This window comes from Strix aluco, chromosome 1 (assembly GCF_031877795.1).
Source record: "Strix aluco isolate bStrAlu1 chromosome 1, bStrAlu1.hap1, whole genome shotgun sequence".
NCBI lineage: Eukaryota > Metazoa > Chordata > Aves > Strigiformes > Strigidae > Strix > Strix aluco.
This window is the reverse complement of record NC_133931.1, coordinates 111194200-111207459: the sequence shown is the minus strand read 5'-3', so window position 1 is coordinate 111207459 and position 13260 is coordinate 111194200. Positions and strand designations below refer to the sequence as shown.

The 13260-nt window shown below is 37.1% G+C and overlaps 1 protein-coding gene across 14 annotated transcripts in view; it reads left to right on the top strand.

The window, feature by feature from the left end:
- The window catches only part of KMT2C (lysine methyltransferase 2C), a 201040-nt gene that overhangs the window by 117626 nt on the left and 70154 nt on the right, over positions 1-13260 (top strand). For 12 of the 14 annotated variants that reach the window (XM_074831339.1, XM_074831228.1, XM_074831239.1 and 9 more), the window contains 2 exons: positions 7450-7569; positions 9980-10096. The exons of 1 other annotated variant lie outside the window; for it this stretch is intronic. In XM_074831339.1, coding sequence (XP_074687440.1) covers positions 7450-7569; positions 9980-10096 — 237 coding nt within the window. The remainder of the gene's footprint in view (positions 1-7449; positions 7570-9979; positions 10097-13260) is intronic. One more of the 14 variants, XM_074831283.1, reaches the window with a different exon arrangement.

Genomic DNA, 13260 nt, shown 5'->3' with positions numbered 1-13260 from the left:
TTTGTACTGTCCTAAAAATTAAATTTATTTTCTTAGCTTATTATACATATTGAAGAGGAGTTGGGTTCTTAGGCAGTTTAAAATTAGTTTATGTTGGGAAAGTTTATTTGTCTTCTTTTGTGTTCCAGTATTGTATTGCTATACTTAAAGAGTTGTATTTATTTTGCTGTGCAATTTACCCCTGCTCTGCATGGGAGCCAGCATCATGATACTGGTAATAAAATTAGTTAACTATCAGAGAACCCACTGAGGAAAACATTAAGGCTGACCCCGACTTTAAATGTCTGTAGCAGAACAGATACACGTCTTAAAAAACAAAAAATAACCAGCTGTAAAAGTAGCAATTTGTATATTCTATGTACTCTAGAGTATAGACATTAACCTCTTAATATGTGGTGTAAGTAGTGCAAATAAAACTGAGTTGAATTATAATTTATAAGTAAGGTGTAAAACAAAATCCTAGCTGTGATGCTGACTCAATATAATCTGTTTGCAAATTACATTTTAAAATAAAAAGGTACTTAGCAGCTCAGCAGTACCAGTTGAAGGGTTGGACAAGGTACTTGTAAAATTCATGATCTGTCTTGTAAAAGTATATTTGAAGTCTGTGATTTCGGAAAAATCTTTTGATTTCGGATTATCTTTGTCTTGCACTTTAAAAACATGTATTGAGCTGGAACTTTTGTGAAGCAAATAGCAATTTTCTGGTAAGAAAAGCACATGCATACTTTGTTTTAAGTCCCAGTACACTTTCTTGCTTTCCACTGATTATTCATTTTTAGCACAGATTGGCATCTCATAGAAATCTGTGAAAAATTGTCTGGACTAAGGACTGAAAAAAAATGAAGACCCTGTGGATACTTGATTAGTGAAAAATAGACACTTTTTCTGACCAGTAATCTAAATTCATCTTAACTAGTTGGTAGGGATTTGGGATCTTTTTCAGACTCTTCATTGGTCAGTTTTTACTTTTGTTTATCTGATTCTTCATGATGGACATACCTGTAGATGATATGTCTTTTGAAAAAAAGAAAAAAAGCTTGTATATAATAGATGTTTTCTAAACCAGCTTTATTATTAGGACCTTATTTCTGCTTCCACTCAGATTAGGAATTCTGTGTTTATTTTGCTGCAGTTAGATTTTTCTAGGTCACTGTGCAGTAAGGTATATATCATATCTGCAGAGATATGTATATGCTTTAAAAAGTGACAAAATTATCTCTGGTGCTGTAAGTTTGCCGCGTTAACTTCCTACTTGGGGCTTGGCTGAGGGACTGAAACCTGTCAGATGATGGTCTGTAGAGTATAAATAAGAGATTTAGAAATGTCCAGTTCCAGGTGGGTGCTTTCCTTTTGAGCAAGATGTAATTGGACAAATCCATGGTAGGTAAGGCATGTGTTTAAATGTTTTAGCCTTTGAATTGCACACAGAAATTGTTCTAAGTTTGTTTTGGTTTGGTTTGGGTTTTTTTAATTACTAATTTTTAATGTGTGGTTTTTCTCTGAGTGCCACTGAAGAGGAATTTTGCCTTCTGAAAAGCAGGTTAATTTTATGGGTCTGAGGTTTGCTTTTTTCTGTTTGAAAAATAACACCGAATGCTGTGGTGTTGCTTTGTGTCAGGACCTAGATTATGTGATACAAATGTTACCTTGTACCATCTGAATGAGATCTTAGCAACATGACTTATAGGGCAGTAAAATAAGAGAGAAAAGTTATACAAACAGGACTGGGTTATTTTCACTGATTAAAGAGGTTGTGGCTCCTAATACTTGGTGAGGCTAACACTGGTGCCACAGCTGCGTTCTTCTGTTGCACAAAGGAACTGTCACTGCAGAACTCATTGCTTGTCCAGGACTGCACAGGTTTCAAATAGATAAGTCATAAAGAGTCTTGATTACTCTGTGGACCCCGAAGACAAGCCAACATTAGCCAGTTTTCACAGATGGCAATATTCTTCACTTTCTCCTAGCAGATTTAAATCTTTTAATATGTAGTTTACCTTGGTGGAATGTCCTGTTCCTGTTTAAAAAAAAAAAAAAAAATCCATTGTAATGGATTTATGGAACTTCATAGGAAGAATAATAGGAAAAAAAATTATCTGGATCCTGAATATATTGCTTCTCCTTTTTGTAAGACACTGTAGTCAGGGGAATCCATGTAAAGGAATAGTTTCTGATTTAAATTTGTTTTCATTTAATGTATTGTGCTGGGCAGTAGGATGAATGATTATCCCTTTCTTCAAAATCTATTCATAGAATTGGTAATGAAATATACTTGAATAATTATTCAGTTTTGCTATTAAATACAAAGTTATGTATAGTCTGAAGTGATTTCCTGTATTGGATCTTAGTAGTTTGCATTTGTAATAGGCTTTAGTGATGTGTCTGCAACACTGCTACATCATTCCTATTTTGAAAGGACTAAAACCTATCTCGCAAACCGTGAAGACAATATTCTGCTTAAAAGGCTTCATGAGACCCTTCCAGGTCCCTATCAGCGTTGCTGTCGTCACCACCCCTCTTCGCCCCTAGCATTTTTGCAGGCATCACTATTTGGTTAGAAGCAACAGGAGAAAATCCATCTTGTAAACAAAAGAGGAGCTATGTATAAATCAATGTGTAAGTACAGTTATACTGATAAGAATTGCTTTTGCTGCTACAAACTTATTCCACTTTGGAGAATCTGTTTTTTTTCTGTGTCAGCCTAAGAACTCCTGTCAGTAAGGTGCTCTTCTAGTAACAGTGTTTGTTAGGATAGTATATTATCCATACCTTCAGTTACAGGTAAGCTTTAAATCTGCATCCAGCCCAGTGAGAAGACCCTCCATCTGCCAAACTTTGCTGGCAGATATCCTGACTTCCCATGGGTTTTGGTCCCTGGGCTCTCTCTTCCCTGTTTCCATTATCCTTACGGAGCCATACTGGTTTTTATATATTTCTGAAACATAGCTGTTCATAGATCAGAGATACTCACTAGTAGCTGCCAATGTGATAAAATTTTTACAGTGCTGTCCTCAGAGTTGTGTCTGCACAGTGTCTTCTCCATGGAACATGCAGATTCTCCACCCTTGCCTGTAAACTGCAAATCTGTACCAGGAGCAGGACCTCTGATCTTTTTCATATTTCTTTTTTCTGAAATAGTAGTCTTAAAAGAAATAATCACCTAAGTTTATTGATGACTAATCTGACGTATATCTAGTTTGAAATAACTCTTCACAAGGAAAATGGCTGTTTTTCTGTGGAGGTATACTTTGAATGATATTGGGTATATTCTCTGTATCTGAATTGAACAAATTTGAAAGTTATTTTTGCTACAGCACTGTGTACTGGAAAGCATAATATGAAGTCAGTAAGTGGAGGGCATTGCAACATATGCATCAAAGACTGGTAGGTAAAGAGTTGAAAATGATCTGCAGAATAAAATAGAGTAGTGAATAATAACCTTCTACTGTATTTGTTATACCATAAGTATTATTTTAGAATGCATTCCAAGGAAAATACTGTGATTAGAGGTATTTCATTTCGTCATGAAGATTTTGGTGGTCACTGTTAGATGGCTCACTACATATTTCTAGGTCTTTTAAGAGATTTTCTAAAATGACACTGAAAAATGCAAAGCACTGTGGTAGGTTTGGATGTATGTTCTTTCTTGGGTATTAGGGCTTTTTTTTCTGTCTTCAATTATATGGTACCACTAAGTATGTTGTTGTAGTGGTAGACGTCGGAAAAAAAGATGAAAAAGAGGTTTTTTTCAAGGATTAGTTTATGTTACGGTTTTTATGGGTTTTTTATGAGGGGAGCTATATTTTGAACTGATTAGATTTTGTTCACAACCCTAAAATTACATTAAATATTAAATTGCAAATCCAGCTTTGTGCAGTTGTGATTGCAGTAGATTTCATAAAGTGTTAAGCAGCTAAACACAGTCAGTGGTAATTTAGTGAGATCTCCTGACCCTTGCTGACATTGGGTTTCCTTTTGTTATAATTTACTTGCAGCTGTGTTGTTCAGTTTCGAGGACTCAAGAATATGATGGAGAATTAGAACTTCCTGTTTCTGTCACAGTACATAATTATTGCCGTGGTTCTGATGTAAATGATCTGAATAGAACTTTCTCTTCAGTGTTGTGTGGTAATAGGCATTAATTAAAAGCCAAAATATAATTAATGCATCTCTTTGATGTAATTTATTTGTTCGCAGTACTGTGGAAGTGTATGCTTTTAATTAAGTTTATCTGACCAAGAATTCAAATGTTTCTGATCTACAATAAAACTTGGATTAAATTTCCAATTTAATTCTTAACAATATGGTTCATAAATCATATACCGTTCATTTTGTTTTGCAAGACCAACTGTTTCATATTCAGATTTAAGGTACTATTAGCTTTTTAATCTTACTTAATCACTAAAGAAGTGTGTCTTCTTAAAAAGAAAATTTTTGTGTGTCCCAAATAAGAGTAGGTAGTTTTAGTTGTTGATTAAGCATTTTCAGCATGTTTGAGATCTTGAATTTTGACCCTTAGCCAGCATGTTGCCTCCCTTATAAATTGATGTAAAGATTGTTTTTGCAATACACAGATTTTCTTTGTGTTGCCATATTATAAGAACTATAAGAATTGTAAGTTACTATGCATTATGAATTTTAGAAATACAGGGAAACTGTAACTAAAATTCAGTGAAAGTTTGAACTTTATGGTGCTAAAATGGAATGTTCTTTGGTATTAAATACATGTCTAGCAAAGTTACATTTCCTGTTGCCACAAATCTGCTGATGTAGTTGCTAACTAGTGTGACAGTGCTTAGTAAAAACATGAGATTTCGACGGAGAAGTGATTCATAAACTACAATGCTCTTGATATAACAAAATCAGACTTCAGTCTTGCCATGTCTGCCTGGTGGAACTTGCTGCGAGCTTGAGGAGTGGGATTCACCCAATGACAGATATCTGCAGTGTTAAAGATCTGCTGTAGTCACCTTGAGGTTCCCTTTAGAGTTGCTGGAGAGAAGAGGACACGTAGGGTGAGACTAAACTGACACCCTCTGTCCCACGTGGTGAATTGCCCTCTGCAAGCACCCGTTTCCCTTCCTTGACCATGCAAGGAGCCCAAGGTGGTTCAGCAGAGGTAGAGCGTGATGTGTGTTTTGGAGGAGTTGCCCCAGGAATGTGTTTTCGTAGGTGTATCAAACCTCCATTTCTGTGGAAGCTTGCTTGCTTTCTTTCCCCCCGTTTCGGACTTGGTGCGGTTGTGCCCATGTTATGTCATGAATGTTACGCCCTTATGCCGTGGCTGTGAACAGGGAGTCCCGTCCATCTCTAGGTTTGCAGGTGCAGAAGGTTGAGCAGAAGCTCAACACTATTGCCCTGTTAGAGGTTATTGATCCTTTTGATCTGCTGAGTTGTCTGCATGATGACCATCTAAACGAAGTCAAGCAAAAAACGGGGATAGCAAAATCTTAGGATGTAAGCTGTTTAATCAAGCATCTTCACTGTAGCCCAAGTGCAGGTGAGCAGTTGCTGGCACTAGTTGTCCAGCTGGAGTATTTTTTGGAAGCACCTTGGCAGAGGGGAGACAATGAAGGGCAGTTGAAAACATACAGGTAGTTTTCTGGCCGCTAAGCACTTTGTAGGTTGTATGTCTAATTACCACCTTGTGTGGGCAGAATTGTAAAGTTCTTATTTTTTTAAGTGCTATATTATGCATATTCCCTTTCCCATGCAAGCATAGGTAAACTCCTAGAAAGCAGATTTATATGGAGTACCACTGTGTCCACACTGTGGATTGTGCCACTTGAACAATGTTGGCATTTTTAAAACTTTTCTGCGTAATTAGGCTTTTAGGTCACTGCCAAGCTTTTTCTTTTGGATTTATTGTGCCAGTTTGAATACTGAGCTCTCTGAGCAGCCGTAGGTTACTGCCTACCCAGCTCTGCAAGCAGAAGGCATCATATGAGCTTTTCCTCATCTGCTTGAGAGTAAGCGAAATGTTGGGTCACGCTCACCTTCATCAGCAGATTGAGCTAACCTGGCTGTGCCTTACATGGATTAGGGAGGTCTTGCCCGTGATCCTTCTGGCTTGAAATCAGTTGAGGGGTAGTTTCAGTCAGCACAGCTGTGAACAAAATACCTATTTACAGTCTGAGATGAATATATGTTTTGATGAGTTGTTGATTCCAGCGAAACTGTTTCCCATACATTCTTGATGGAGAATATTTCATTTCAGAAAAAAACCCACATTTTGCAAAGCTATCTCATTTTTCTTAATGCTTATTATTGCATAGCCCAGTATTCAAAGCGTAAATGTGTTTGGGCTTGCCCATGTGAGCTGTTATGCATGTGTGAATAGTTGGGACTATTAGTATGCATGAGGTTATTCCTCTGTGTATCATCTGTGTGATTCTACTGCTGAATGTCATTCTCGAGAAGGTAAACCTATACTTTTCATCTGTTCTACTTCTTACCTTGGTATTCATTATTTCTTATTCTCACAAACTTAGAATTAGGAAAATGTATTATCTTTTAACTATACTAATGTGTAAATTTAGAATGAAGTTATTTATGATGGCTGTCTCCTCCAGTATTTACTCAGGGTTCAAGAAAGTCTTCCACTGATTTTAATGTGTATGAGGAACTTCAGTGGGTTTTTTTCTTGCCAATCTTAGCATTGTCTGCTTATTTTGCCATTTTTTTTTGTGTTATACAGTATCTCACCGTGATGGGAACTATATAAATAGGAATAGTAATATATTAGTTAAAAAGAGTTTGTAGGTACACCATATGGATGTATATTATTACATGTGTATAATAACATGTTAAAATGTGATACCACAGCATAACATGGAAACACTGGGGTGAAAAAAACTCAGTAGCGGGTTTTATAATGCTTTATTTGTGGCAAACTTGCAGGAAAGAGATACTTTGTTGATTACCATGGCTGTTCTTTTTTTTCCCCCAATGATTTATTTATATTGCTTTTGTTTCACATGCTTCTCAAACTAGTTGTTGCTGTGATTGTCAGTAGTTCAGACTCAAAAGTTGACTAAGGCCATCTGTTTTTTCAAATTGTGATTTGAAGTGTAAAAGGGGATGTTACCATCTCAACTACTGTCTTCTTCATTTGATGCAGTAAAATTTAGGGGTATGAGTTGTTACGATTGCTTGCTTTCAATTTGTATTATGCTTTGTTTATAAAACTCATTTTGTTGTACTTAACCATTGGAGGTTAATATTTGTTTTAGTGTATGTTTCAATGAGAACCTAAAAATTTCCCACCTTCCTCTCACTCAGCGAACTAATTGACTACTTAAGTTAACGTAGAAATGCCTATGCCTGCATGTGCTTTGCTTTTCAGATTTTTTTTTTTGTTGCTTGCTTTTTTCTTTTTTTTTTTTCTTTCTTTTTTTTTATGTTGCGAAGTTTTATACATCTATTTTCTCACCTACCGTATCCTAGGGGACTTGGAGTACCAATAATACAGTCAGCCCACCTTCCTGGTCCCCAGACATTTCAGAAGGTCGGGACATTTTTAAATCCAGACAGCTTCCTGGCAGTGCCATTTGGAGCATCAAAGTGGTAAATAATTTGAATTTATTTTCATGTATCCATTGCTATCTTTCTGCTGTAGAGACTAGTGATGAAATTCTGTATCTTGCAACTGAATTAATCTTCCATTCTATTGCTGTTTAAGCCCTTTAAAAATTATTGAAACTTTGGAGCTTTCAGGTTAAAAAATCTATGCTTTCCAGAGTGGACAGTATGATGGCATTGCCCTGATTTTCAGTGGCAAAGGATAGCTTGTATTACCAGTTTTTTGTGTGTCTCAAGTACTTCACTTTTTGTGGTTGGCTTTACGTAGCTGTCAAAATAAATTACCTGAGAAGGAAAATGTCCTTAAGACTGGCAGTAAGGTAAGCCAGGCACAGAAAGCAGCAGAGATCTGAAGGGTGGCTTGAATTTATTGCTGTGGAGAAATCTTGTGGAGTGGATTCAAAGTGACATCGTTCTTAGCTTATGGGGGAATAAATAACAACTTTCCTACCTGATTAGATGGACCAAAGCTTGTATCCACAGTGACATTTACCATTAAAATCACCTGAAGAAACTAGGTGGAATTACTATTTTTAAATAAGGGCAAAAAAGCCAAATGATGAAACTCTGACAAATAGTTGTAGCTTTCCAATGATTTATTTTCATCTCACTTTAACTCTCATGCTAATTTTATGTTAATTTGACATTATCTTAGCTTTTGCTGCTTCAAGCATTAATTTTCAGCTTAATATTCAGCATTAACATTGATACAAGTATGTGCTTACTCCTGTTACTAGTTGTGTGACAATAACAATACTGATACCTGGTCTGAAACAGACAAAATAAGAAACATGCCAGAAGAGTTTACATCCTAAAAAATTGTTGCTTGTATGTCCTGTGTGTGCATATGTATTAACTCCATGTATATGTAAGGACAACACTTTGTCTCACCTTAGTACATATAAATACTTCAGCCATCAGTAGCATCCTTCCTTTCACTTCCTAAAACAGCATCGCGTTACGTTGCCTCATTGTGTAAGAGTAAGTGAACTTAATTTCTCTTTCCATTGATGGATATTAATAAAACTTTAACATTGAGATGTTTGGATTCTCCCTTTAGTTACAACCATAAACTTCTGTATCTTATTTAAAACAGAGGTTGACATATGAAAAATAATGTTGGTAACTGAGCCCATAGTGCTGCTTTCCATCCACGGAACTCCTGTCTCTGTCAGTAGAGACTGTTCATGTGTGTTGGTGACACCGACCCCAAGGAGCTTTGTGGTTCCATCAGCGTTGTTTTATTGAGTAAATGTTTTGTCTTGGTATTAAAAGTGGTTTCCAGCAAACGTTTGGATACTTTGTGGATGGAGGCGGGCTGTATTAGGAGCTGAGATTATTCACAGATTTAAATGCAATAAATAATCTCATTATTTATTTCATAGTAGGGAAGGTGTTTATTTGAGTGCATACCATAATTACCATCAGTTATACAGATCAGAGACTGAAACATGTTGTAAAGATGTCTGATATACCAGCCAGAACTTGGGGACATTGTGAATATGTTCTTTTTCTGTCTGGAAGTGACTAGGGAGAATTAAGGATCCTCTTTGTGTTTAGTTCATTTTGAAATAATTTTTTTAAAAAAGAAATTCAAAGTCACAATGTTAATGTCAGGTAATTATTATTAAAAACATACTTGCTTTTCCATAGTTAATTGTAGTTGAACATACTGTGAATACTTCAGAGCACACAACGGTGCAACTGTGTGTCTGCATCTAAAATAAGGAAGGGGGAAAAAGAAGCTGTCTAAAAATAAGTGGATATTTTGTAAGAAAAACATCATGTTATGGGGAATGTTGATCTGAGTGTAATTGATATAATTAATAAAAAAAGCTCTCTCTGTATCTGCTGAATTAAGAGAGTTTCTTGGAGCCAGCCTCCTGCTTTGCTTTGGAAGCAGGATTGAGTCCTAATAAATTCCAGGTTTTGCTTGATTATTTGTAATGTAAGAAAAGCATCTATGATTGCAAGTAATCAAGTGTCCAGACCCTATTCAGAAGTCCCATGACTGTCTGAGCTGACTGTTTAAAAACAAAAGAAAAATGAATCATAGAATAGAGGATATTTATTTTGGATACTTTGCCACTGTGGGAAAAAAAAACCCACGTTTCCATATTTCCAGTTATTTCTGAGCAGAAAATATACTTTTCTGGTTTTGGCTGCTTTCTCACTGGTGATAAAGATGATAATATTATGTCATGTAAGTAGTTAAAGGTATTTTACAATCATTTATGCAGTGACTTAATGACTGTAGCCTAGTATGTTTATAGTCACTTGAAATCATAGAGTGTTTTTTTACTTATGTTTTTCCCTAGATGCATTGAACAAGTTTGAATCCCATATAACAAAAAAACTTTGGGTTGCACTTAAATTGTTGTCTTATATTGAATAGGGCCGTGGATCAGGATTCCCAGGGAAGCGGAGGCCACGTGGTGCAGGTCTTTCAGGAAGAGGTGGCAGAGGTAGATCAAAACTGAAGAATGGAGTTGGGACTGTAGTCATTCCAGGGGTAAGAACATTTATTTTTAAGTTATATTGTAGTCTGATAATATAATTTGATTCAGCTCTGATTCTTGTATTTAAATGCTATATAAAACCAAAGAGCACTAAAAAGCAGAGGTATTTGATAAAGCCTGGCTATTAGTAAGTGTTTGTGATGAAGAACTAGAGCACTGTAGCTTAATGGACCTGAAGCAATTATGTGCCGTTCTTGCCACTTAAAGGGATGACTGTTTGTTGGGAGTCTTAGAGTATTCCTTCCATTTCCTCAGGTAGAGAACATGCTGGGTAAAGGCAGCACTCTCTGGAATAGAAAAGGGGAGAGCAAGGCTTGCACATAAGAGTGTAACAGCAGCCATAGCAGATCAGACCAGAGGTTCTACCGAGGGGACCAAAACTGAGTGCTGGGGGAAGAGTGCAGAAACAGAAGAGGCCTAGGGAAGAAGGCACTTTGAACAGTTTATGGCTTAGGGACTTGCTGAACAGGAGGTGGTATCTTTGTCTTGGGCAGCCCATGTTGGAGTCTTCTTTCTTGAATTTGTCTATTCACTTTTATAAAAACTTTTGGAAACCATGTTAACCTTTTTTAGTTCTACAGCTCATCAGCCTGTTGTTTTAAATTGCTGCCTGCTGGTTTAGTTGCCTGTTCCTTAGTGCTCTTACATTTGAAGAGGCAGTGAAGAGTTGTTTTCTATTCACCTCCTCCATCGATGGCACTCAGTTTCTATAGATCTCTATAATTTCTCCTCCTTTTCCTTCCACTCTTTTCTTGCAAGTCTGGAGAATCCCAGTATTTTGAGTTGTTCGTTATATGGAAGCTATTCTATATTTTTTATTATCCTTGTAAGTTGTTTTGTCATGTTCATTTTTTTTACATTCTGGACTTTCAATGCCTTTTTATAGCCCAGCACTCAGCGTTATGAAGTTCTTGTGCAGTTCTTCACAGTTGTCTTTCATTTTTTTATTACTCTGAATATCTTAGTATTGTTGGCAAGCTTTGTCACCTTGCTCCTCGCTTGATTTTTCAGATTGCACGCAGAGCGTGTTGAACGCCACAGCCTGTTAACAGACATCCCTTATCAGATTTCCACTAGTGCTGTTCTCCCACATAGAAAACTGATACTTTATTTTACTCTTTGTGTCTTGTGTCAGTACAGGGACCATTCCTCTAATTCTGTGTCAGTCTACCTTTTTTTAAGGAGCATTGGTAAAGGACTTTGCCAAAAGAATTTGGTAATGAAGTAAGCTACGTCAGTCAGATTTCCCTGTCCCCAGGTTTGCTGATGCCTTCAGAGATTTACCATAATTAAAACTTCCTTGACTCTTTAACAAAATGTAACATATATCAATGTGGCTGCAAGTTCTCTGTTGTGATCAAATGTCAGATATTCTGTAGTTGGTACATGACTTCTTCCCAGAAAGCTTTGAGAAAATGGTAGGTACGTTCACCATCTCCCATTCCTACAGCACTGAAGTGATTCTAAGCAAGTCATTGCTCACTTAAGCTGTTTTGTACTTGAAGTCCTTTTAAAACTCTTAAATCTTACGCAGCCCCAGTCTGCTCCTCATAGAGGAGAGATTTTGGTATTAAAAACTGTTGGAAATCTGGACTTCAAAAAATTTACAGCTTTTTTTCCTTGCCATGGACTTGGCTTCTTTGAACATTTCTTTCAAAGTTTGATTATCAGTCAGCCCTGCAGATTTTGAGAGGCATCCTCTTCCTCATGTTCAGAGAAGAACTTAATAATTTTTATGTCTTTATGAAGTAATGCCTCAGACTTAGAGCTGCTGTTTTGTGTTCTTACATACAATCTGTTTGAGTTTATACATCACTGTGCCACTTTTTGCTGCCTATATAATAATTTCCTGGAATACCGTGGTATTTGGGATCTGAGAAAGGAACAAATGTCTCTATCATTGTTCCCTTCTACAGCTTTGGATGGTCAAGATTCATAAGCAAATATGTAATTTTAAACATACAGGATGAATTCCACTGAGGCTAGTCATAGGTACCTTATTGAATTGGAGGCATTCACATATAATTTAATCCTCAGTACGGGAAAGACATGGACCTGTTGGAGCACGTCTAGAGGAGGGCCACAAAAATGATCAGGGGGCTGGAGCACCTCCCCTTTGAGGACAGGCTGAGAGAGTTGGGGTTGTTCAGCCTGGAGAAGAGAAGGCTCCAGGGAGACCTTTTAGTGGTCTTCCAGTATGTAAAGGGGGCTTATAAGAAAGATCTGGACAGACCTTTTAATAGGGCCTGTAGCGATAGGACAAGAGGTAATGGTTTTAAACTAAAAGAGGGTAGATTTAGACAAGACATAAGGAAGAAATTTTTTACAGTGAGGGTGGTGGAACACTGGAACAGGTTGACCAGAGAGGTGGCAGATGCCTGGAAACATTCAAGGCCAAGTTGGATGGGGCTCTGAACAACCTGATCTAGTTGAAGATGTCCCTGTCCATTGCAGGAGCATCTGGACTAGATGACCTTGAAAGGTCCCTTCCAACCCAACTCATTCTGTGATTATAAAGCACAGATTTATACTTCAAAGGCAGGTGGGATTTATAGAACAAACTCCAAAAAATTTTGGTAACTGAACAGAGGATATTGAGCTAGGTAAATTGCTATAAATACAAAATGAGCATCAGTCTCCACAATTCCTATTGATCTTCTGACTTGTCAAGTAAATGGCACCTTCAGAGTTCTAGAGCAGAGATGTGGCTGTCTTGTGTTAGAGTAGATGAAGGCAACTATAGCAAGAGACCAGCCTTTTGCTGGATAAATGTTTGAAATGGGAGTATTTTCAGCCCCTTTGCACAAACTGATTCTTAATCAAGCATGAGATCATGACCAGTGGACAACTACACAAATTTGGAAATATCTTGGTATATATTGGGAATGGGGAGGAAGGTGGCTACAGGTTAACTCAAGCTGGGTTATGGCTGGCATTAAGCAAGCATCAAAATGTCAGTGATTCAGTCCTTCAAATTCTGTTCTTTTGTATGTAAGCAGTTCCACGAACTTTGAGGAACCTGTGGAAATACATGAGAGGGAAAAGCTCTCCCTGAACATACCAAGAGGCATTTTGGGTGTTTTTTGGTTAATTAGTTAGTTACAGCTGCAGTGCTCTCAACCATACTGTAATTAAAACTCATTACAATATATCCCCT